Source organism: Drosophila elegans, unplaced genomic scaffold, assembly GCF_018152505.1.
Source record: "Drosophila elegans isolate 14027-0461.03 unplaced genomic scaffold, ASM1815250v1 contig_468, whole genome shotgun sequence".
In the NCBI taxonomy this organism is placed as follows: domain Eukaryota; kingdom Metazoa; phylum Arthropoda; class Insecta; order Diptera; family Drosophilidae; genus Drosophila; species Drosophila elegans.
In genome coordinates, this window is record NW_024545855.1 from 869,841 (window position 1) to 895,630 (window position 25,790).

The 25,790-nt window shown below is 40.8% G+C and overlaps 1 protein-coding gene across 7 annotated transcripts in view; it reads left to right on the top strand.

The window, feature by feature from the left end:
• Positions 1 to 25,790, top strand: part of LOC108143846 (peripheral plasma membrane protein CASK) — a 41,974-nt gene that overhangs the window by 13,286 nt on the left and 2,898 nt on the right. The window contains exons 1-14 of one of the 7 annotated variants that reach the window (XM_041709039.1): positions 896 to 970; positions 1,812 to 1,962; positions 4,526 to 6,052; positions 19,728 to 19,913; positions 19,986 to 20,150; positions 20,245 to 20,313; positions 21,571 to 21,600; positions 22,898 to 22,996; positions 23,067 to 23,205; positions 23,780 to 23,833; positions 24,615 to 24,734; positions 24,799 to 24,921; positions 25,427 to 25,534; positions 25,591 to 25,766. In XM_041709039.1, the coding sequence (XP_041564973.1) occupies positions 5,642 to 6,052; positions 19,728 to 19,913; positions 19,986 to 20,150; positions 20,245 to 20,313; positions 21,571 to 21,600; positions 22,898 to 22,996; positions 23,067 to 23,205; positions 23,780 to 23,833; positions 24,615 to 24,734; positions 24,799 to 24,921; positions 25,427 to 25,534; positions 25,591 to 25,766 (1,680 nt within the window). In that variant the 5' untranslated portion in view covers positions 896 to 970; positions 1,812 to 1,962; positions 4,526 to 5,641. Of the gene's footprint in view, positions 1 to 895; positions 971 to 1,123; positions 1,963 to 4,525; positions 6,053 to 19,727; positions 19,914 to 19,985; positions 20,151 to 20,244; positions 20,314 to 21,570; positions 21,601 to 22,897; positions 22,997 to 23,066; positions 23,206 to 23,779; positions 23,834 to 24,614; positions 24,735 to 24,798; positions 24,922 to 25,426; positions 25,535 to 25,590; positions 25,767 to 25,790 lie in introns of those variants that run through there. The other 6 variants (XM_041709041.1, XM_041709040.1, XM_017268398.2 and 3 more) reach the window with 6 other exon arrangements.

Consider the following 25,790-nt stretch of genomic DNA (forward strand, 5'->3'; position numbering starts at 1 on the left):
TGATGATGTTCATGGTGATGATGACGCCAGCGCTGACGCTGGCAATGATTGGGTTAACGACTACGTGGCGCAGACGTTGTGCCATAAATTTCGAATATTTGCACGCTCGCCACGTTACGCTTTAGACGAAAGGCGATGGCAGAGCACACTGGCCTAACTTGCCAATTTGCCTGCCCCAAAACCGATAGCGGGTCATAACTGACCTTTTATTATGATTTGCAGCATGTTATGACTAATCGCGGGTCTACGTTGCGGAGGCTGCGAGGTCAATATTTCATAAAGAAATAACTCAAAAAAGAGAAAACACTGACTAAGACCTTGAAATACCAGCTTGGGTTTTTCATTATGAAATTTATAAATTGATGAATTTATAACTATTTTCTTAATGCTTTTGTGTTGTACACTAAATCCTACATAAGTTATTTGCATATAAATTTCAATTAAAAGTGTATTTAATGCGGTATATTAATTGCTTTTAGTCCACTGTGCAGAAGTGGCAGCAGTGAAATCGTCTGCGATTGCCAATGAGTGAGAAATGTGTTTGCTAGACAGAGACAACTACTGCGCATGTCCGCCGCCGCAGTCGCGGTTGGCGTCGCTGCCAGCATCCTGCATCTTTTGGCAGATTCAGCAAGCAGCGCAGAAGTTAGGCCACCAAGCCAGAGCACACAATGGTCATCCCGCTCGCGCACAGGAAATTGAATGGGGGGCAGCAGGCTGCATTCAGCTGGGAGCCAAAAAGAGAGAGCGAGAGCAAGGACAAAGCCTGGAGTTTCCGCCAGAGAGAGAGAGAGAGAGAGAGAGCAAGGACAAGCAGTGCAGGGAGAGGGAGAGAGAGCAAGGACAGCCAGCGGAGAGCTTCAGCTGGATGCTGGCTGCTGGCTGGACTCGAAGGATTCAGACTATAATTGTGCACCTTGCTGACTGGTTCTGTGCCAGTTTAACGCGAGCCCTTGCCTGGACAGCACGGGTATACAGTAGCAGCAGGACAGGCAGCATCAGCAGCACCACACTCACACACACGCACGCACAACGGCTGCTGCAAAACACACACAGACACACACACCAGTGAGTTGCCATACGGCGCAGCGAAATGCAAAAAGCAGGAAAAATCCCAAGAAGAAGTCAAAGAAAAACTGAAGAAAAACCGCAGACAAAGTTCGGGATAACCGAAAGAAAACTGTAAAACTTTTTAATTGCAAGCAGTGCACACTTTCGTTACTCAACAAAGTTGCGCGCAAAAAAGTATGCAACATAAGAAGTGTAATGGAAAAAAGCATTGATTTTCACTGCGAAAATTCCCATACACACACACATACATTTACGCAAACAAAAAATAAGTGTGCGTGGTCGTTTTGGCTACTTTTTTCGCAGCCTCTCTGGCTTTTTCTTTTTTTTTTGCATATTGTCCGATCCGGTCAGCTTCTTGATTTCGCACCCCGCTCTCTCTCTTCGCTCTTGGTGTGTATGTGTGGGAGTTCCTGCTCCTTTCTCTCGAAAGAGAGATTTTTTCACTCTCTCTTGGAGAAGCAACAACCGCAACAAGGATAAGGCAGCGACGGCAGCTGCGACGTCGGCAGAGCAACCATTTCGACCGCATTGCCAAATCGATTTGCCAAAAACGATTATCAATGATTTCACGAACGCGCCACCAAAATTCGTTCGCCAATTGAATTAAATTAATCTCATTTTGCCTACGTGTATACGTGTGTGTCTCTGAGTGTGTGTGAGCTGGTGTGTGCGGTGTGAATCGAATTAAATCGGTGCAGAACAAAAACTAATTTAAACCAATTTATCCCGACAAACTACAGCCAGTGCAAGCAAATAGAGAAATAAAATAAAACAATAAATAAAGAACAAGAAGATGTACTCTTTAATTCATTGAACCAGAAAAAAAACTCTTATAAAAACACACAGACAACACAACGAGTTAGATACGCACAACAACAACATTTCGTTGCAGTAAGTATGAGCAGCTAAAAAGAAAAGCATAGAACACCTGAAAGAAAATCCTTCCAACACTAACCACCCATCTGCAAACTTGGAATTCCCCAACAGACTGAAGTTCGCTTCACTTCACTTCGCCACTCAGCACAGCACCGCCCCGCCCCCTTTCCCAACGCCCCCTTCCAAACTCCCCCGACAAACGCTTCCTATGCCATTTCCGTTTGCCTTATCAAAAATGTGTATATATACACAAAGACAGGGAAGCGGGGAAAAAGGGGGAGAAAGCGAAGAGAAGCTGCAAGAGAATTCAACTACAGTGGTCGCGAGGAAATTAGAATTGCCATATACAACCGATTCCGATTCGATACAAGTCAAAAGAATTGATTAAATAATATAAATATCTAGAACATCAAATAATCAATTCATTTGACTAGTCTTGAAAACAGCGATTAAATTATATACATTGTTTCAAAATACGCATTTTTTCCTATGGTTAGCTTGTCCTTTTAATATCATAAAGCAAAATAATTAAACTCGATGGTTAGACTAAAGTTAAACCATTTATTTGAAAATAGGAAGCTAATTTGAAATGCTTTCAATTTACTCTTATTTTTTTTCAAAGAAAACTAAACATCAGTCTCCAAAAGTATTCTATACTTAAGAAGTCCTTATGATTATCTAAGGAATAGCGAAACAGCAGCAAATTATTTGCCAATCAAATCTAGACTACTGTCCATTAGCTTTCAATACACCAAGCGACCACTGTGCATGAAAAATTTTTGAGGTTTCAATTGCTCTGTTTTATTTTTCTTTTAATTTTCCTCTGTTTCCACTCTCGAATTCATCAGTACCGCATTTCTTCTCCACGAAGGAGCAAGTGCAGCCCCAGTGGTTTAGACGGGGAGTCCTCTGAGCCCCAGTGGTCCTTTAGGATCCAGATAGACTGCTAAAACTCACTTTACCTTAACTCAGTAGTTGAGTTTCGTTTTTGTTTTTCCATTTTTGTTTTTTTTTTTTGACTGGCTGCGGTTCTTCGGTCTGCTTTCTTTCATACTTTTACTGCTCTGCTCTCTCGCTGTTTTTGGCATACTTTCTTTGTTGGTTTTTGAATCTTTTATGAATTGAATTTGGTTATTTTGAACGCGTATGTTCCGCTGCAAAGTTCCAGCTTCCACATCCTTGTCTGACATCCTGCCCCGCATTTGTGGGCCTCCGGGATAATGCCAAAGCCAAAGCCAAAGCCTGAGCCTGAGTCTGAGCCAAAGACGAGCACGTTCCCATTCAATTATGGGCGGCATGTGGCACATTAGCATTCAGCGGAAGCTGCGCCAAAAGCAAACATTTCAACGCCTCCCGGTTCGTGGGGTCCCTTTTATTATGCGAATATTATTTAAGCATTCACAATTCCGTTTTAATTTAATTCGATGGCAGTGGCAGACTTTCGGCAGTCAGTGTGGAATTTGTTGAAAACTATTTAGCATAAATAGTCTCCGCCTGCGGTCCCGATAGTCGCCAGGGAATATCCTGGCAATGGAGTCCTTCGGCCCACTTTATCTCCTGCCTGCCTTTTGTGTCCCTCAGTCCTCCTGCCCTTATTAGCGCATATAATTTCCCGAGTTCCATGTTTTAGGATTTTTTTGTTGTTTTTTTTTTTTTGTTTCACAGTCTTGTTTTCTTCCCCATGCCTTCGGTTTTTATTTTTATTTTTATTTTTAAGGCTTTTTCCCCAAACGATTGCCTTTTGGAACCGTTTAGATAAAAAGCCCCGTTCTGCCTTTTGGCCACCCCCAGCGAGTTCTGTTTTCTCCCCCCAGGGACAACACAGGTTTTTATACAGTAAATTTTTATTTTTATCTCTGAGGCACATAAAATACACATTTTCAGTTGCCTAGACAGTGAGTTTAATTAGAACGAGGCGCGGAATAGAGAACTGTCTACACAGAAACAATACAAAGTTTGTAGAGCTTAGGAACAGAGATTTCAGACATTTTTATGTACTGAGAAAAATAGATAAAATCTTGAGCAAAAGTCTATGGAAGGGTAATAAAATATTTAGATTTTCTCAGGATTATGTTACGACAACTCTTGCCATTTATAGGGTTTTTAATAGGTTTTTTTTAAAGATTTTTTTCTTATGGGTTTTCACAAAACAGCTTGGTGGGCTTTTATTTCCCTTAATTGATTTTTCCCCAGTGCATATTACGCTCCATTTGGCTCCCATCTGTTTCGTTGATTGCTTTCGGGGATGGGGATTTAAGGGCAAGGGAATGTGAGGATGCCTACTGTTGCTCTAATTTCAATTGTACAGGTGTGTGTAGAAGGGATTAAATATCTAATTTATTTGTATTAAATGTGAAAACAACCGTTTCGAGCAGGGCTCTCAACAGTATGCCACATTAAATTGAAATTCCTTAAACCCGAATTGCCTTTCCCCCCGCTGCTGTGCTGAGTTTGTATATAGTTAACACCCCTCCCCGAATCCCACACAACATACGCCCACACCCACCCACCCACACTCACATCCCAGTCGAATAAAGTTCGTTAAATTTTTGAGCTTTTCAACGATTTTCCTTTGCAGAAATCGCATGCTAGAAAATTTGAAAATCTAAAAGTTAAACCAAAAAAAACACAAAACAAAATCAATTCAAAATTAAACGCTAAAAGTTGCATCAAATTAAAAAGACATACACATCTATATAGAGAATTCAATAATAAAGAATATAAAACCAAACTAAACTCCAAAATACAACAAATTAATTACAATTGTGATGAGCAAGTTAATTGCATCAATTGCAGCATATAAAATCTCAAGCATTTAAAAAAAAGCTTAAACCCATATATTTGCCGCCCAGGCAGACTCAATTAAAAGGAAACAATAATTTATTGCCACATCAATTCAGCGACGTCGTGGGAAGCCGAGAAAATTGGAGATACACACCACACACACAGACATAATTTACCAGTGATAGCAACAGAATTTACATAACAATTAAAAATAAAAAGCCAACAATAATAATAATAACCCGAAAAACCGAAAATTGTTGTAGACTTTTAACTCGCCCAGTCAGTTGTTGTTGTTGTTGTTGATTAATCGTAATAGAAGTTGTTGTTCAGGAAATGCTGTGATCAGAGAGGGCAGTTACATGAAGTTAATTACAAAATAGCTTTGATTACAAGCTGAATAAGTAGTTCAAATACAAATTATAGAAAAAGAGTGAGCAATGCTCAACGGCAGTGACAGCAGCAACAGCAACAGCAGCAACAGCAGCAGCAGCAGCAACAACTCAAAACACGGCAGCAACATCGGCGCATCTCCTGGCCTCAAACACATATCAAAAGGCTAGAAAGTGCACCGCACAGAAGGGCGGAGAAAGCAGCGAAAGCGGAGAAAGCGGCCAAAGGACACACAATTTACCCGCGCCACAACTCGCCACCGCCCCCGCATCGCCTGCAATGCTCTGGTAGCCAAGACAGTTTTACGGTGGATCACTACTGCGCCGGCGGCGACCCACAGGCAGCAGGAGCAGCAGCGGCGGCAGCGGCAGCGGGCGGAACCCAACCTGGATCGGCCGGATCTGGATCTGGAGCTGGAGGAGGAGGAGGAGCTGCATCTGGAGCAGGCGGACCAACGGCGGCGGGTCAATGGTCCAATGCTGGCGGCATCGGCGTGACCTCCTGCGGCATCGGCATCGGCATGTGCCAGCATCATGGGCTCACATCACAGTCGTTGATGTCCGGTGGCTCGCACATGTCGCTGCTCGGGAGCAGCGGCAGCAGCGGCATGAGCGGCAGCGGCGTCGGCAGCAGCGGTCAGGGTGTACCCATGTCCATGCCAATGCCCATGTCCATGTCCATGGCCATGGCCATGCCCCAATGTCCGGCGGCAGCAGCTGCGGCGGATGGGGGAATCGGTGGCCACTGTCGCAGCCTGAGCGGACTCAGCTCGATCAGCATACCGCCGCCGCCGGCGCTCTTCAATCCGTGCAGCTCGGCGCTGTCGCTGCAGCAGGCGGCGTCCACCCGCTGGGGACCACGTACCTCCTGTCCGGTCCACAGTCCGTTCCGGGTGCGCGTGCCCAACGGCTCCATCTGCTCCGGACACCAGGTGAGAGCGTTCGTTTCGGAGGGGCTCATTTTGCCAGATTGCAGTTTGCAGTTTGCAGTTTGCAGTTCGCAGTTCGATAACTGAACTAAAGCACTACCAAATGTATTATGTATTTCTCAACCCCCTGGGTTATAAACCACCCAATCAGTCGCTAAAATCCGTTGACTAATTGCTAATAGCTTGCCACAAAATCTTGTTTATTGCGCTTTTGAGTTTTGCCATAGAAACTGTACATATGTATTAATTGTAGCCCTAAGTAGTTTAGTTTCCTTACCAATTGCAACTTGACTTATGTCTTTGTCTCTTTTTTCTTCCTCTTTTCTCTTCCCAAATGGCTTACTCACTACTTTTTTGGCCCCGGCAGGTAAGCAACGCTTAGCGGAAGCCCAGCATTTTGGCAGTGCTTCGAAATGTGTCAACGACATGTAAGATTATTTTCATTTGGGCTGCCCAAACGCCCAGAAAAAAGAAAAACTAAAGCACACAAAGATCAGGCGTACACGCATACCGCATATGCTCAAACACAAAAAGACTACATTGAATAACGAGGGGGGTTTAAATGGTTGTTAGGGCTTTTTCCTAGGAAGTCTTAACTTATTTGGTTGAATTGATAACTTTTGAAGAGAATCTATGGGTACACATTGTGTTACAAAAAAGTTTGATGCTTCAAAAGATACTTATATATATTTGACAATTTACAAATTAATTTAAGCTGTTTATCCACTTGCCTTGAGCTCTTTCGGATGTATTTATTTTATTTATTTTATTTTTCTATTAATGCTTTACTTTGCTAAAAGACAAATTCGTCAGCACATAATGGGAATTATTAAAAATTAAAATACAAGCCGAGAAGTTATTTTCAAAGTATTTGGCTTATTTTAGTTTTACGTTTCACTTAAAGAAAACAATGTCAGTTATAAAACATTATATTTCAAGTCGAGAAGTTACTTTCAACACACATAGCTTATTTTAGTTCCATGTTTTTGGATTGCGAATTCACTTAAAGAAAATATAAAATAACGATATTCTTTAAATTACACGAAAGAGATGCCAGTTGTTTGGGGAAGCATCCATAGGAACTGCCTACTTAAAAGCCTCTTAGAATGCCACCAAATGGGCACCTCATTTGAAATGGTGTATTCCTGTTCCTGATGCCTTAATCCGAACACAAAAGGAACATCCATAGCAACTCTCGTTGGGACAGCTCACATAGTTTCGCAAATTATAAAGAGCTCGATTCACATGATTGCCCAAGCGGTGACCCGGTTACGTTTTCTGATTTTTTTTTTCGGTTATTTTTATTTTTATTTTTTTTTTTTGCCTGGGCTTAGGATCCCTTTTGGTCTTTTGGGTTGGGCAGGGGGTTTTGGGCTTTTGGTTTTGGCTTCGGCTTTGGCTTTGGCTTTGGGTCGCTTTTCCTAAATCAGCGACAGGCGCAGGTTTTTGCTTGACTGCGTCGGGCACAAAACAGGGGAAAGAGTAAACTACGATGTGGCAACAGAAACTAGAGCAGCGACAGGGGATCGACTATCAGAAATCCCGGCCCTTTGTGACAATTGCCATTTAACGTTGTTTTCCCTGATTCGCTTTCCCTGTTTTATGCCCAGCGCTTTTCTTTCGCTGCCACCTTCCTGGCATCAAATTGAATGTCACTAATGCAATTAGTTCACACAAAATAATTCTCTTCCACTCGATTATAGAGCATAATATGCTCGTTGTCATTTATTATGAGAAGCCAACCGAAACACGCACAAGGAGCAAGGATGAAAGTTACGAAGCGAGTCATATGCAAAGTGGGCGAAGTTGTCGAGGGGCGGGGCTCCGAAGGTTACCGCTGCTGCTGCTGCTGCTGCTGCTGCGACACAGGACCATTACGCCTTTCAATTTTTGCGCTAGGGCAAAATTTACATAAATATTACACAAGAACACAAGAACAGAAGAACAGAAGAACACTGGGCGCTCGAAGGGCGGTTTCCAAGGGGCATGAGGCATAGCAAATAGGCTCGTTACGCTGTCGGCACGGTTCCGAAAGATCATCCCGCCAAGGGCAACCAGCAAAAGGTGTGGTCACCAACGCCTCGAAATTGAGTTTCAACTTTTTTAAAAGGAATATAACAAGGCCATAACTATAAAAAAAAACTCTGCATTGCATAAAGCTTAGGCAACGACTTAAATTCTGCTAATGGAGTTCGCCCAAAGTTGTCCATTCTTAAACACGTAAAGTTTCACTAGGCCTCGTTGAGAAAGTTTTGCTGCCGTGGGTGGACTGAAACGGAATCTTTGATAATTTTTGGGCATTTAATATGGGTAGTTCACTTGTCATTGCCCTGACAACCTATCAAAGGTAAATGAGGCTCAAAAGTACTCAAACTTGAAAACTTTTCCTTTTTCGCAAAAACTTTTGGGCAAATAAAAAGGGACTTTTACGAAAACGCTGATTTATCAGTGCTATAACCATATGCTAGCATAACTTAAGGCCAGAAAATGGATAATTTATTATGTCCTTTATTTATTTATCAAGTTGAAAAGTGGCAGATAAGATTACACATTTTAAAAGGTTTGTGGCTGCAATCTCTAAACAAATGTTTTTTCTTAACAATAGCAGAGACTTAAAGTAAATGGTAAATTATTTAACAACATTAATATTTACATCCTCAAGTGGTTAAACGGGCAATTTGTTTTCCGAAAACCTTTTAAGAAATAGCTAAAATTTGATGAGATAGATTCATCTTTCGCATTACCCGTCAAGAAGCCCTTAAGTCACAACCATTTCATTTGATTATCTCTCTAGAGGTGTTCCCATTAACATCTTGTTGGTGTCTTATCTAAAGCATCCCACAAATGATTCCAAAAATTTCTCTCATCGCGAACATTAGCTGCCTAAGTACCTCAAATTTGATGCCACAATGCATGAGAGAATGTGTAATTTCCAGTGGTGGTGGAGGGCCGAGACTAACTAACTTACACCTGCCTGATGGTGGACGTCATGGTGCGGCACATGGCACATGCCACCTGCCACATGCCACATGCCGCATGCCACACACACGCATCCGCACAACACATTCACGAAAGTGTTGTCATACATTTAGCATTCCCTCTGGCAGGCAAACAAAAAACTTTTATCTTGATAGAAGGTCTTGAGCAACGCTTTTTTCGGGGCACCGGACCCAAAAAAAGCTGCCGAAGAATAGAAAGTGAAGACGACAGGGCAAGGAAATGGAAATGGAAAAGGAAGGGCGACAAAAAGTGCCTAACTGACAAACTGACTGGTGGACCGAAGGACCAACTGAACGACTGAAGCCTTGACACTCTTCATTTGTGAATGCGTTAATTGCGCCCGAGGATGTATGTATGAGAACATTAGAGTGGAACTTGGATGCCTCACAAGTTTTAGGCTCCACTATAAGTTCCTTTTTTTTGCTAAAAGAAGACAAAAGCTGATTTGAGCGATATATACAACAAATAATTTGTTTTATTGAACTAATACATTATTTAGCTTCATAAAAGTTATGTTAAAAACTTAACTTTTATAAAATTACATTCGAAAACTTTCTATTGCCAACCATGAAATCTTTATTTCCCAATTTTTTATTGCAAAAGTATTGGTAAATTTCAAAAGTTTACAAAGTGGGCTCTCTTGAATTTGTTCTTTGTTAAAACGATCAAACAAGTTGTTAACTGGGTTACATGTCGTATGAGTAATTTTTCCAAGAAAAAAATGTTTTCAAAGCCCCAAATTTTTAATTTAATTTTGCTTAGAATACGTTAATCAGGCGAGTTAAATAGCCTAACTTTGGCATACGACGGTCCACCCTGCCGAGCATGTGTGTGTGTGGGTGTTTTTTGCGTGTGTGAGTGTCAATGATTATGATGCTGATGATGATGAACAAGCACAATAGCCTGAAAAAGCAGTTAGAGCCTGTAAGAACAACAACAACAACAGCGATTACAAGCAGCAAGTGTGTACATTATTTTGCAATTTAACAATCCCCACACTCCACAGGACATCCCATCCTTTTTTTCAAGGCAGGCATAAAACAACAACTTGAGAAAAACAAAACAAGAAGAAGAATGATGTATGAAGAGGGAATAGGGGTATGGGCTGGGGGCTGGGGGCGGAGAGAAAGTATGAAAAAAGTGAAGAAATAATTAGTTTACTTGTTACGAAAGTGAGTTATCGCCCTTTGTGCCGCTGCAGCCGTTGCGGCGTTGTTTGCCTAGTTCAAATTGAATAAACAAATTTCACATGCCGCACCCACACCCACACGCATAAGCGCATGATGTGTACAAAACGCACACTTAGACAATGTGTCGAGTGTGTAAAAATAATAATGTGTGTTTTTTTTCACACACAAAGAACAGCTCAGCAAAGATGAAGGAAGAAAGCGTGCTATAAAGTTACATTTACATATGCAGATGTGCATGTGAGTGTCCTGTTGCGAGGGATATTTTGATGGCTGTGTGTGTGTGTGTGTTGAAGAAAGTGTTGCCCACCTAACGGCGTCATTAGTCACACGCACACAATGAAAGCGAGTGAGAAATTGCACACTTACAGAAATGTATCTCCTCAATGGCATAAGTAAATGAAGATGTCTAAAATCGGCAAAATTTTGCACTCGCAACATAATGCATTGTCTCCTTTTACCTTGATTAAATTTTCAAAAAACAAACTCAAGGACACTTGTCTTTATGGTTATAGTGTATATTGCTTAGCTATTTATTATTCTTTTGAAACGTTACAATTGAAAATGCACAATTAATAACCAAACCATTTTAATTAACCAAAATATTTACAAAGTAATTTCGCAGCATTACGTTTTTAAGCAAAAAAATATATAAGAGTTGTTGTTACAAAAACTTAAAAACTGAATTCCTTTCAATTTCCAATTCCATAAAAAATCCACTTTGTCTTTTGAGACTGGAATCAAACCTAAAAAAATTTTCCCTTTCGAGCAATTTTTCAATAAATAAAGCTTAAAACCGAACAAAAAATTTAATTGCGTACGAACATGTACAAACCATTAATCGTTTGCATTGAAATGGTTTTAAAAGGCGATAAAAAATGCCTACCATTTGCCAGGTTTAAAATTTTCAATTCAATACCATTACATGAAGATTTATTAACATGAAAAACCTTACTGAAAAAGTAAACCAGATTGAGGGAAAAATTGAAAGCTGGCCAGCCGTTTGTTTAATATTCAGTGAGCTAAAAAAACCATATTTAATATTCAGCAATCATATTTTTTGTAGTGTGTGTGGAGCTGAAATGATTGAAAGAGATAGATGGTTTGGGGAAAATTGAAAGGTGGCAAGGTGGAAGCGATGACAATATAGCATGTTTCGCCCACGGGAAAGAGTTCCTTTTTTGCTTTGCACCGCTGATAGATGGCAACGATAAATGCATAATATGCACGCACACACCGGAAATTTGTGGTTGTTTGTTGCCCGCTCGAAAAACCAAAACACGACGCCAGAAACCGACATCGAAAAACCTTTTGTTGCGAGCGAATATCAATATATATTTTTGTATGGATTATTCGGCGTGGCAGTAAATTGAATGACGAGTGGGAGGATGTCGCTGCCATTGTTCGCCTGATAAGGGAGCCGGGCCAACTATTACCTGGCGCGCTGAAACGGGAGCCCACCTGTCAATCAATACCACACCGCCGCATCACATCATCAGCGGGAGAGTCGACATCATCATAATCACCATCATCATCATCGGCTCTTCGGGGGACACACTGTGTCTGTCAATAATAATGCCAGCTAATAGGCAGGAAGTGTTAGCCGCCGCCGTCGCCGCCGCCGACAACTACAACGACAAAACAACGACAACGAACGATAGAAGAAAAGGATGCCGCTCAATTACCCCGACATAGTCATACGGTGAATGTTGTGTATTGGAGACCAATGTTAACTGTAAGACTGTGTCTCGGTGCTTGCCAGCCAGCCCAGCAATACAATGTATCCACATCGATTTGTATCGCAGCGCATCGTATCCTATAGCATCGAACCCAACCGGATATATGGGTATGTGGAAGTGAAGACGGCCGGACCGCAACAATAAGTTCGGCCAAGTGATAAGTCCCGATAGCAAGTTTCATGGGCTTACTGCAGGAAGAGTTGGGGAAAAGCAGGAAAACTGCTATTGCTACTGCTGCTGCTGCTTATCGCCGAACACGCGACACGAAACAGACAAGCCAGCCCACAAATTCTCGTTCTTCAGAGGTGGAAACTGTGAGTTGGGAAAACTGGGAAATGGGAGACTGAAGCTTGGAGCTTGGAGCTGTGAGCTGTGAGCCCTGGATGTGAGATGTGAGCCAGACCTGACAGCTTGACAGCCGCCTGGTGCACACACACACACATCACTATCTCAGCATCAGCAACACCATCACCATCAAACTTTAAACAGCTTTTATTTTGTGCGCCCCTGCATACCCATTACTCTTCAAGTTCGAGGGTTTATAACATTCAAGAGTAAAGTAACAAAATATAGCAGCAATTTTCTCTATTTATTTTATTTTTGAAACCAAATTAATTTCCATACACATTGGTTTGTTTATTTAGCCTCCACAAAATAAATTGTGACAAAATGTTTGTTTTGCTACATTTCGTTCTGCAATAAAAAAAGAATTAGCGTGGCAATTGTCGCTCCATTATAAAATGCAATGGATTTCCGTAAATTTTTTGTATTGAAGGTGAAATAACCAGTTGTACAATGGCAGGGTTTTATATTTCAATTAAACCAGTTGACTTCTGCAACATGTTTTTTAAATCAAACTCCAATTATCATAGTCCTTATTTTTTATTAATGCAATGTGAATTTATTAAGTTTTTATTCTTGAATTTATTCTGGGGATATGCATAATTTAAACAGAGTTTAAACTGAATTTTTTTAATATAACATTTAAATTTAAATTGAACTTTAAAATAGTTAATTCTGTTTACAATTCACATTGTTAATATATTGTCATTTTGTGAAAATTTTTAGATTTGTTTGTTGTAACAAATGACACAGATGTATGCTAAAAAATGGAGCTAGAAAAGAAAAACTTATGATTCATTTTAAATTGATCTTTTAGATAAGTTATACTTGTTAAAAATTCGGTTGGTTTATATTGAAGTCCTTTTGGTTATTACAAATATTCGGTGAATATTAATAGAATCAGAGACTGTTTTTACAATCGGTATCTTAAATTCGATGACAGCGCTCTCACCTGTTTTTACGTGAAGAGTTGGCCCTGAGCCGGGATTAATTAAGTCGGGGAAGATTCATTTGGCGGTCGGCTCACATATGGGGTGCACTTAATCTGTGCCCCGAACTCGGGCGTCGTTGTCGCTGCTCCCAGCCCGATAAGGTGGCAAATGTGGGAACTATCCTAGCATGCCCCGTGCCACAAAGTGGAATTAACAAATGAAGCCTGGGCTGGGGATGGAAATGGGGCGGGAAGAGCGTAGGAATACAGTCGTGGTACTAATTAAAATTCGGCATTAATCCAGATGATTCAGCTGTCAACGGATGCCCTCTCCATCCACATCCACTTCCTCCTGTCTGTTTTTTCTGCCCACCTACCTCCTCCTCCTCCTGGCAGAAATGGATGCGGAAGCCATTCGCAGTCGCGCGTACGTGTGTAATTGACGTGCGGCCTGGAATATTAAAGAGAGGAAAATCCTAGAGCACTTCCTCCGCCCCCACACATACGGTCAAAAAAAAATATCCTTCTTCCTCTCATTCCCATCCTGCGCTCGTCCATGCTGTGTAATTATTAAAACCAACAAATAACGTTCGTGCGGTCGGTCCTAGGCTCACCCACAAATGGTGGACTGGCTTGGTTGGTTGGTGGACAGTCGGTGGTTGGAGGTCGGCGGTTGCTGGTCCGTTGGTTAGTGGCTTCGCATAAAGCTGGAAAAATGACCAGCTCACTGGATGGACTGGCCACCAACAATGGACCTGACTCAGCTGATGCTGCTGGACAATTGGCTGGAAACTAGCTAAAAGTTCACTAAGCACTCTGCCTCAAATGTTAGTGAAATTGATTTTAAATTCTATTTGCAAGCAACTAATTTCACTCTGACTCAAATGTTAGTTATATAGGTTTTAATATTCAATATTTATTCAAGGCTGAAACGATTTTGAAGTCTCATTTTATGATGAAAATACTCCTTTTTACTTAAGTTACTTATTAGAAACTTAGTTTAGAAAGCATTTTTAAAATGATTTTATAAAGAACATACCGCTTTTTACTTAACTTTTGACTTTCTCAAACAAGTCAATCCCATTAGTTCTTTAAAACTTGCTTCAATATTTACTATTTATTCCTCTGCATTTTTCTCTATTCAGCTCAAACTTTTTCTTTGCAAAGTTTGTTTCATGTCAAAGGATGTTCGAGTGAACTGAGCACAATGATGTTTTTTCTTTGACAGAAAGGATTTTCCATTGAAATATTGCTCTCACCCATATTAAGTTTAGTTTTTCCTTAGCTTTTGCTCCCTTTAAATTTCGAGTGACATGAGATGCAATTAGTTCGTGAATTCAATATTCCATAAACCATGCTTCGATATCAAGTACATGGTACCTCTGCATTTTCTTTATTTTTCGAGCACAAGATTTAGTTTGCAAAGTTAGTTTCATGTCAAAGATTTGTGAAAACTTAATGGACAACCTAGCCGATTGAATTATTTAAAAGCCAGAGTTCTGCACTCAGGTTCTAAGCCGTAGTCAAAAATAGTGCAAAGTGAGAGTTTAAGCTGGTTGTTCTGGGACTACTAAAAGTTGTCGTTGCTTTCGGCTATATGGATGAATACTCTTTTTTTTCTGTTTTTGCTGCCCAGTTTCCGGTGGAGTTCAGCTCAGATGTGGCTGCTGCTGGCTCAGCAGCAAACAAATGGAACTCGGCTCTCGATTCTCGGTTCCCGGGACGGAATATAGGGTTATACTGATTGTTTAGGACAGGAGACCGACCTCGGCGCATAGCAAACAACAGGCATCTGCATATAAAGAGGGAAATTCGAGGGGAAAGGGCAAAACTTTAACAAGCACTTAAGTATTAATCATGGAAATCAGGGGCAGCTGCGAACCGTTCTGCCCGCCCACTTTTTGTGGGTGTGTGTGTGGTTAGTGTGTGTGTGGAGGTGTGGGGGTGTGTGGGCCAAAAGTTTGCCACGCCGGCTATCAATGTCACAGAAACGGAGCGCCTAATGAGGCATTAAACTTAACTGCTCAACTTTGCGCCTGTCAAGCGCTTATTAAATTTACCGTTTTATTGGTCCAACAACTTGGTGTTAAATATGGGTCTCAGACCTCCCCCCCCTCCCCCCGTTCAGTGGTCAGTGGGCGTGGCCGGAAGGCAGGCTTTAAGTGAAATCAGATTACGTTGTTTATCGTTCAGCGCCGACTTGGTTTTTAGCTAACCAGGCGTGTATCCTTCTCTGGATTTTCGTTCACTTCCACTTTGCCAGGGGAAAATCCTTCGTCCTTTGCCATCTGCCGCATTTAAATAGTTGCCAAGTTCAGCAAATTTTATTCGATGTAGTCAATTTTGTTTCTCGGCAAAAGGAAATTGTATTACCCATTCATTTAGTCAAATTTCGCTGCGGCTGCTAATGCTTGTGGAGGAGGCATGGTCGTCTTTCGGGGTGTTTCTAACTCGCATTAATGTTTAGTAGGAAGTACTGGCGTAATTGGATTGCAAACTTCTGCCAAAACGAGCAAATACAATAAATTTGCAGACAGACAAGTAGGGAATAGGATTTGATTCTGGTTTGGAGGCTTACATTTTTGGAAGAGCCTCAAAGGGGTCATTCACTTGGTCTAAGAGAATTTCGTGCTATATTCTTTGAAATGTTTTTATCTGATTCCTTGGACTTATTTAGGGAGTGTAAGTGGGAGTGAGGCTTTAATACTTTAAAACTATAGAGAAACAAAGTGATTTTGAATAGATAATAACCTATATAGTAAATATTGATTGTTTTGCACGAGATTCAAGCTTCTTTATTAGCATATTCAATTAATTTATCTGATTCTTGGTTAAATTTAATGGTTTTTGAGTGGGGCTTTCGTGAACTGTTCACAAAGTAAGGCTGTAGTATTTAAAAACTGTTAAGTTGTTATAACAAACAAAAAGTTTAGATGAACATGTTTCTTAAAATAAAAATTAGTTATTAAATATTATTTATTATTTTAAAAAGAAATAATAAATTTGTGTTTCCCCTTTTGTAAAGCTTCTTTTTATTTGCCCAAGGAATTGCGAAACCCGTCGCCCCAAAACATTGCGACTTAGCGAAACCAAATAGGTTTACTTATCCCCCATGCGATACAGTTCGAAAATTGAATGAAATCGGTTGCCATGTTTACGGTTGGATCAAAAGACCATCTGAAGGATGATATCTCGACAGAGATATTTTCATTTCCCAATCGCAAATCAAGGCGCACTAAATTTGATATCCTTCCCCCGAATATCGAAAATGATTCGCTCGAATCGAACACGTCGAAATTATTGAATTGATGTTTCCCGATAAGCCCAAACTCGATTACCACCTGTCAATCCCCGACCCATCAACCCCATCTCACCTCCAGCCGAAAAACCCTCGGCTCGAATCCACCCAATCATTCTCATATTCTTGTTTACACAGCTAACTGAGTTTTGGGGGATTTCTCCATCGCCACTGCGATATTCCCAAATATTATGAAATATTTATGCACACGCCATTGCGGATATTCACTCAAAAGTGGTGAGTGCTGCTGAATTCTGAGTGTTGGAGTTCAGTGTGTGTGACGGTTACGGTGACGGTGACGGTGACGGAAAACTGTCAAATAGTGCAGTTCGCTGGAAAAGCGGAAAATCAACGGGGAGAGCGTTGAATAGTACACATACCTTTCCTGAGAGCGATATCCTTCGAAAGAGAGAGAGAGAGCTGCTCAGTTGAGTTTTTGCGGTCGATGTCAGGCAGCAAATGTCTGTGGCGGAAATGAAACGTGCTGCTGTCCAAATGCTGGTGTGTGTGTGTGTGGGTGAGGGCTTAAGTGTATGGGTGTGAGTGTGTAGGTGTATGTGTAGGGCGGGAGGTTCAACCGTATTTGTGGGTCTGCTACGTGCCCGTGTTTGTGGCATTGAGTAATCATCAGCGTTGAAAATTGCGTTTTTTATGGGGCCAGTGGATTGGGGATGAATGGTGCTAGGGGATGAATCTGCTGGGGTAGTTCAAGGGTGGCGGCAGCGGGGGCTGAAGGGTTGCGTAAAGGTGTCGGGGCAATGGGCAAAAGTGCTGGCGGTGCGTTAGCCGTACTTAGCATATATTTAAATGTACACTCGCATAAAGATGGCAAGCATTAACTTAGGGATTTCTCCAGCTCAGTGCTAAGACATAAATTCTCTTCAAACGGAATGAGTTAATCTTGTCTAAGCTCGCTTATCAAAAGTCGTTTTTAAATGGTTACCCAGACTAATAAATAAATATTCCTTAAATAAATTAAGTAAATATTTACATTTTCACACTCTTTACAGTCTTTAAATCAATTATATGGTGAAAAGAATTACATTTTGCTTTATTGCTAAGGATCACTCAATGGACTGTAACATATCTGTCATTATATTAGAATAGAAATAATAAAGACATTGTTTCTTATAGGAGCTTTATGTCAGTATGTAGCTCTGACTTTATAGGATAACTTCTGATTATATATTTATAATAGTGTTTTAAGATTTTTAAACTTCCATTTCCAGTTTAATGTTATTATTCAGCTTGTAACATATGTCTTTAAAGATGCTAAACATTAAAAATTGTATATTTATCTCGAAACATTTTGGTTTCGATTCTTTATATAGGATAGTTCAGTTATTGTTTATTCCTTAATAAATTTGTAAACCTTTAGTAGACTTATAAATGGTGCCATTCCATTTTGAAGTCGTATTTTGAAGAGCTCCTTAACAATCTAAAATTGAGATCTTCCCATCTGGATTCAAACTTTTACTGCTGCTCGCATGCCTATTTTAAATATGATTCCTTCGGTATCTTGAGGACCTAATCTAGATATTCTTTTGATCAGTGTAAATTTGTATACCAGCACATCGTCCTTTAGCCTGTGCGTGAGTCCCCGCTGTGCGTTAGTGTGCGTGTGAGTGGCACAAGTGTCACGGCATGGCATCGCAGTAAAATCCTTTTTTATGGCCTAGCCCAATGCCTTTGGCTTCAGGATCAGCTTCAGCTTCGGCTTCGGCTTCAGGTCCTGGCCCACTCCTTTTTGGCTGGCATTCCACAGCCAGGATATTGTTGGTCGGCATTCCGAGAAAAAAGGGCAAGGGCAGGAAAAATTAATTTCGCAACATATTCAAAGTGTTATTAAACATAATTTATTAAAACCGAAATTGTATTAAGTCAGGCCAAAATAGTAGTATGAGGGGAATGCGGGTGGAGTGGCCATAAATTGTTGAGATTTTTGTCGTTGCTCCGGTTATCCCTGGTTATCCATGGGGTCACGGGGTCATGTGCGTGCCCTCGTTTGTGGCTTTCGCCGCTTTTAACGGCTTTTCGGAAATGGGCGTTTCATCCTCGATGCCATGTGTTTTTTATCCAGCTCGTTTGCGTGTGTGCTATTTTTTTTGTTTGTTTTGTTGTTTTGCTATTTGTTTTTTTATTCCCCTCAAAAGCTGTGTGGCTGAGCAACAAATGTCGCACAGTTAATGTTGTAAACAAGTTGTGCGGTGCGGTCGGGTGGAGAGTCCCTCGTTTTGGGGCGTTATGATGTATGTGGCAGGCGAGGCAAATCGGAAATTTAATTTCCCAGCCAAACGAGCCCGGCCACATTGCTCGGCCGGAGCTCATAACGGCTAGCTTAATTGCCGGCCATAATTTAGGATAACCCTAAAACGAAGCCTGCACTCCGGGGCCCAAATATTCAGCATGTGTTTAAATCAAAATTATTTCCCTTTCAACCCATTTGCTTCCGGGAGCAAAAAGAGTGGACATTACTCAATGCAATTTTCATGCAAAAATTAAACAGCTTTTACCATTTTATGGGCAAATAAATTATGACGGGAGATGGGTCAGCAAAAACTACTTGTTTTTATTAAAATATATTTTTATATTGGAGTATGAAATAAACTTAATGAAACTTAAAGTATATCATAATATTATAAATACTTTTGTATGCTTGATTTAGCTTTTTTTCAAGAAAACTTGTAGTTCAAATACATTTTATAATAAAGTATTTAATGCATTTTAAGGTATAGGTTCAATTTTGAAAAAAATGTATGAAAGCTAAAATGTTCCTATAGATATTTGATTTCATTAAAATTACTTTACTTTTAAATTATTCAAATAAAATTTTTTTGTTTTAAATAAGAAACTAAATCAAACCTGGTACAATAAAAAATGTACATGCAATTTCTGTTGGCAAGCAAAAATACCTGCAACAAAAATGACATTTTAATGGATACAAGCAAAGGAGTGCACCCCCTAGAAACTTAATTTTAATGCATATTATCAGAGGGGTATGCTACTAATTAAAACGAAATATTAATTCAGACTAGCAATAGCGCAAAGCACTTTGAGACCAGGCTTAAATAGGTAAAGTTATGAGCGCAAAGGGGAATAATTTGTAATTTTGGGTTGCCGCAGTAAGACCAAGTACTGAGTCGCAACTAACCTCGTTACCGGGCGGTGTTTTCCTTTGCAGGCTCTGCTCCATAGCCACGATGTGGTGGCCCGCGATGTGTACGGGGAGGAGGCGCTGCGCGTCACCCCGCCCCCGATGGTGCCCTACCTCAACGGCGACGAGCTGGACAATGTCGAGGGTGGCGAACTGCAGCATGTGACCCGGGTGCGACTGGTGCAGTTCCAGAAGAACACGGACGAGCCCATGGTAAGCTTCCCCAGGGGAGAAGATGAACGGAGATGGCCAACGGACCCACTGACCCACTCTAATCCCTTGCAGGGCATCACGCTGAAGATGACCGAGGACGGGCGGTGCATTGTGGCCAGGATTATGCACGGCGGGATGATTCACCGCCAGGCCACGCTGCACGTGGGCGACGAGATACGGGAGATCAACGGCCAGCCGGTGCAGCACCAGTCGGTTGGCCAATTGCAACGAATGCTGGTGAGCCCACCAATCAATCCTCCACTTTGCACTCCCCTGCCGACTTTGTTCACCTGCTAATTGAATGTGTCCAATGCTAATCCCTCTGTTGCAGCGCGAGGCACGCGGTTCTGTTACCTTCAAGATAGTTCCTTCGTACCGCAGCGCTCCGCCCCCCTGCGAGGTAAGTCATCGAGTTGGGCCAACTGCCCACCTACTATGCATATGGTATAGTTTACTTTAAGACTGACTAATCACCCTACTACTAATACAACAATAAACTACAAAGTAAAGATGGTAATCCCACCTCATTTAGTTATGTCTTTTACTCGCCTTTTTTCATGGTGTTATAATTAAAAGCTCAGATAATTAATAAGATAATGTTTTAAGCAGTAATCATATTTATTATGAGAAAAGTAAGAATGGGGCATTTTACTTAATCACGTTTAAAATTCACATAATTAAATAATAATTCAGTGCTTACGAAAGCCAAAAACCCTTTTCAATTGGTTTGAAAAGCATTTTAGATTGCAACTAGAAACAGAAATGTAAATCAAATAAATGAAGTAAAAATTAGGACTTATAATTTAAAAACATCAAAGTAAATGTGTGAACTCTTAAAGCGAGATCAACTTTAATAATTAAATATTTAGTCAGTGCTTCCGAAAGACCGCTAACCAAAACCTTTTAATTTCTTTTAAAAAGCTTTTTAGATTTCAACTAGAAACAGAATGCTAAAACAAATAAATTGAGTGACAATATATAATTTTATAGGCAGCAATCATATTTATTATTACTTGTGTGAAATCATCATAGTAAATGCATTAGCTCTAAATTCGAAATCTACTTTGCAATTCCAACAGCATTTAATCACTTATGAAATGCACATAATTAAATAATTGGTCAATGCTTTCGAAAATCGCCCCCAGAACCCAACCCTTCTTACTCATTTCAAAGAGCATCTTCGACTTCAAACCAAATAGGCTGGCATTAAGTTATTAAGTTTGATGAAGTGGAATGCTTGTTCTTGTTTGTCCATGTGGCGAAATCAAAATATCAATAGGGATTAATTAGCTCGTAATGGGCGGACCCCGCAAAATGGGAAACAAAACAATGAGGCCTCGAAATCACAACTCAGGGGCACCAGTCGAGTGCATTATGCATATTGTAAAACAACGAGGGGAGTAATGGCAAAAATAGGTTTGTGTACGCAGTCATGTTATATTTATGGGTGTGTAAATATATGAATGAGGCATCCTGAACAGTAAACACCACCCCCCGCAAAATGTTTCCTTCGTAGTTGTGTAGCTATAATCCATTATGCAATTATTTCGCAGTGCATTAACATAACTCCACACTCTCTCTCTCTCTCTCAATCTGTTCCTTCCTTCCGAAACCGAAACCTTTACCTTTCTACCCCCTCACTCATGCCACCATGCAGCTTTTCAGGATCAGACCCGCTCCGGTGCTTGTAAGTATCACGCTCCCCACAATAGACACGAAATCACGCACACACCACCCACCACCCACCACCGCCCACTCGAGATTACTTTTACTCGAACTCAACCATTTCCCCCCTGGCATTCCGGTAGATGTGTATATGTGTAACATAGATGTGCATATTCATTAACCGACAGACAAGTCAAAAGGCACAACTCACACAAGAGCCGTAAATTTGTCTAATTTATGTTCATCACTTAGTCAACAACAGCGATGCGGCAAGCAGGCCTTTGATGCCCTATTCGGGGATATTGTAATTATGAACCAAAGTTTCGAGCACAAGCGTTGCCACATGACAACCACCTTTTAATTTGCCCATAAAGTTGCATCTACAAATTGTACAAATAAATGATTGGGATATTTGTTCAGAACAAACGACTAACTAACAAACGAAAATTAAACTATAGTGATTTATCAAACAATATTGTATTGGACATTCCGTGAGAAACATACGTTTTCACATTTATTTCAGTCAGCATAAATACTTATACTAGAAATATTAAAAAAAATTGTATTTAAAACACGTTGGTTAGCCAGCAAATTAAAAAAAAAGTTTTCAATTTAACTTTCTACTCAGAGGACTGACAATTAAATTTTGCAAATAAATATATATAGGTACCTTTTTTTTTAATAATTGTTCCAACCAAACAAATAACAAACAAACGAAAATTAAATTTCAGTGCTTGATAAAACAAAATTGTTGGGATAAGGTGACACTAGTGTGTATATTTGTATATTCACTTTTTTTAAATTAAATGAAGATCATAACATTGTTCATAAAAAATTGTAGATTTTATATTTGTTGGTCAACCAGCTAATAAAAATGGTTTTCAATTTAAATTTCTCTTTAGGGAACTGAAAATGAAATTAAATGTGATTTTTTTTTTGACTTATTTGACCCAAACTTTTGTATTGTATAATAGTTAACAATTCGCCAGGGCATCTAACATTTCGAGGCTTCTGCTTGCCAAAGTTGTTTGTTTCTTTGTTGCTACTGTTGCTGATTTTGTTGCTGTGGCTGCCGCTGCTTTTGACATGCAAATGAGTTTTGCATGTAATTCGCATTCACCGAAACCCATTTCGCTGAGGCAGCCGCAACTCAGTTGCAGCCCGTGCAAAAGTAGCTGAAATGGCAGAAAATGGAAAACTGAAGGGGAAAAGGGAAAGGAAAAGGAAAAGCAACCGAATCGAATCATCGACCTGCTAGCAACTATTTCTGCTCATCTGGTTCATATTCTGTGTGTTTCCCACTCTTCCACTTTCCGCAGATATTCGTGCGCGCCCAATTCGATTATAATCCGCTGGATGATGAGCTTATACCCTGCGCCCAGGCGGGCATATCATTCCAAGTGGGCGACATACTGCAGGTAGGCTTGAGAAGGCTTAAAACCGATTGAAATTCGAGTCATTTGCATTGCGTTACATTTTGCGTTGCAGATCATTAGCAAGGACGATCATCACTGGTGGCAGGCGCGACTGGACACGGTGGGCGGATCGGCAGGACTGATTCCGTCGCCGGAGCTGCAGGAGTGGCGGATCGCCTGCCAGACGGTCGACAAGACCAAGCAGGAGCAGGGTGAGTCCTTGGGCTGCGGTGAGAGATCCTCGCCAGCGGCAGGCATCAGGCGTCTCCGGCGCCACAAACTATCCGTGTTCTCTATGTGTAATTGGATGCTCGATATAATCAAAAAACCAATCGTATGCTATATGAATAATTGTACTTATATTGGAAGTGTATGACGATCTCGTAGTTACTCGAAAAAAAAAAAAAAATGGGAAAGCGCGCTCTCTCTCTCTCTCTCTTTCTCTCTATAAGTCTCTTTCCCACAAACATACAGCATCAAAACACACATAAACCACTCAGAAATACACCCACATTTGTACACTTACACTGACAGAGAGTTGCATGCCCCCCCCAAAAAAAAAAAAACAAAAAATAGTAGTCAAAGAAAAACCTTTTCAAATTAACCAACCAAAAAACGCCGCCAAATTTTAAGCCGAAAAAGCAAAGACCCAAAGACCCACAGACACCTACATACCTGCACACCTGTGTACAAAACTCTATTACTTAGTTGCTAACCATGAATCTCGCATCTCGAACCAAACCAAAGAATTGCTATAAACTATGTATGTATGATAATATAATGCAGGAGAACCGGGTGCTGGATGTTCCGCTCACGCAGATGGGTGTGATGGATCAGCAGGTAGTTACCATATAACCAAAAGCCATAACACAACACACCACAAACCCAAAACAAAAAAAGAACACCACAAAATCTCCCAAGGAGAGCTGCCAAGACACGTCTTTTACATGTTTCTTTTTGAGTTCTTGTTATGCCAGAAACAAAACACAAAATACTATACACGTACTGTACAACAGAACTTCTATCGATAGCAAATTTTCACCCAACCACCCAACCAACCACCCGAAAGTTGTAGCTTATGTAGACGGCACCACCGAACCACTTAGCCACTCAGTCCCCAGGAATCAAGTAGAACAGCCACTCATAATCACGATCGCCATCTAAAAAACAGTAGTAGATGCACCTCAGTCATCGTTGTTTTTGAAACCACAGAGTTGAACCCGCCCCCCGCTTTTGAAACCCAAACCCCAATAAGTAATACCCGAACCAAAGTTAGTTAGTCCCACAAATATACATCGACACAAGTTCACTCCACTGCACGTTAGGCTGGCTGAAAGAACACCGCATATGTAACTCTCTGATTCGAAGAAAATCAAAACGTAGGTCGGGAAGGGAAGGAAATGGAGTCATCTAAAAGGATATCATAAATTCATCTATAGTTATGTATATTGCTAAGCAAAATCGTGCTTGCTTCATGCCCGAATTTATCATATCAGCATGTTTGTGCCTGCTCTATAAGCATGCGGCTCTTAACTTACTCAGCTCTTACTGCCTTCTATTTTTATTTTTTTTTTTTTGGTAATATAATTCAATAACACTTGATCTCCGTTATAACCAACAGTTAACTGCTCCATCTTCGGGCGCAAGAAGAAGCAATGCCGGGACAAGTATCTGGCCAAGCACAATGCCATCTTCGACACGCTCGATGTGGTCACGTACGAGGAGGTTGTCAAGGTGCCAGGTGGGTTTTGATTATCCCATGTCCCTGAACTCTGTGTTTATGCACCTTCATCTCTTTATTCCAGTTGGCGACCCGAACTTTCAGCGCAAAACATTGGTGCTCTTGGGTGCTCATGGGGTGGGCAGGCGGCACATCAAGAACACCTTGATTTCGAAGTACCCCGACAAGTACGCCTATCCCATACCACGTAAGTAGCTTTATCATAGAAGTACCTTTCGCCTTGCCAAATGAATCTAAAGTGGCGAAACAGGCCTTACCCTCTTATTTTACTGGTTTAACACATTGCCATGTTGGGCAAAAAATAAAGTCATCGCTCAATTGCTCGAGTTAATGATGCATAAATCGCTATATCTTCTTGCTGTACCATAAAAACTGAATCACCATAAATTGTTGACTACGACAAAAAAAAAGCACTTATTTACTGTGTCAAAATCCTAAATAGGTTTCCTGTTGATTTCTCATTTTAAAGCCTTAAATAGATTTATGCCTATTTTATGGCTCAATTAATTTATGGCTTTTAAATGCTAACTATTTATTTGCCAATCGAAAATAGTAATTTATTAGCAGCACACAAGTATTTCCTGGCTATAACTATTTACTAAACGTTTTGTTTGAAATATTTTGTAACCAATTGAGTGCAGTGCAGTGCAATTTTAGTGAAGTGACATGTATTAATTTCCCTTGACTTACAGATACAACGAGACCTGCCAAACCCGAGGAGGAGAATGGACGCAGCTATTACTTTGTGTCGCACGATGAAATGATGGCTGACATCGGTGCGAATGAGTACTTGGAATACGGTAGATATACTCAGTCAGCGATCCATGCCCAAATAAGCTACATTCGATTGTTATAGGCACCCATGAGGATGCCATGTACGGCACCAAGTTGGACACCATCCGGCGCATTCACACCGAGGGCAAGATGGCCATACTGGATGTGGAGCCGCAGGCACTGAAGATACTCCGCACGGCCGAGTTCACGCCCTATGTGGTGTTCATAGCGGCGCCCTCGCTGCAGAATATAGCAGATGTGAGTAGTTGAAAGTGAATAGAA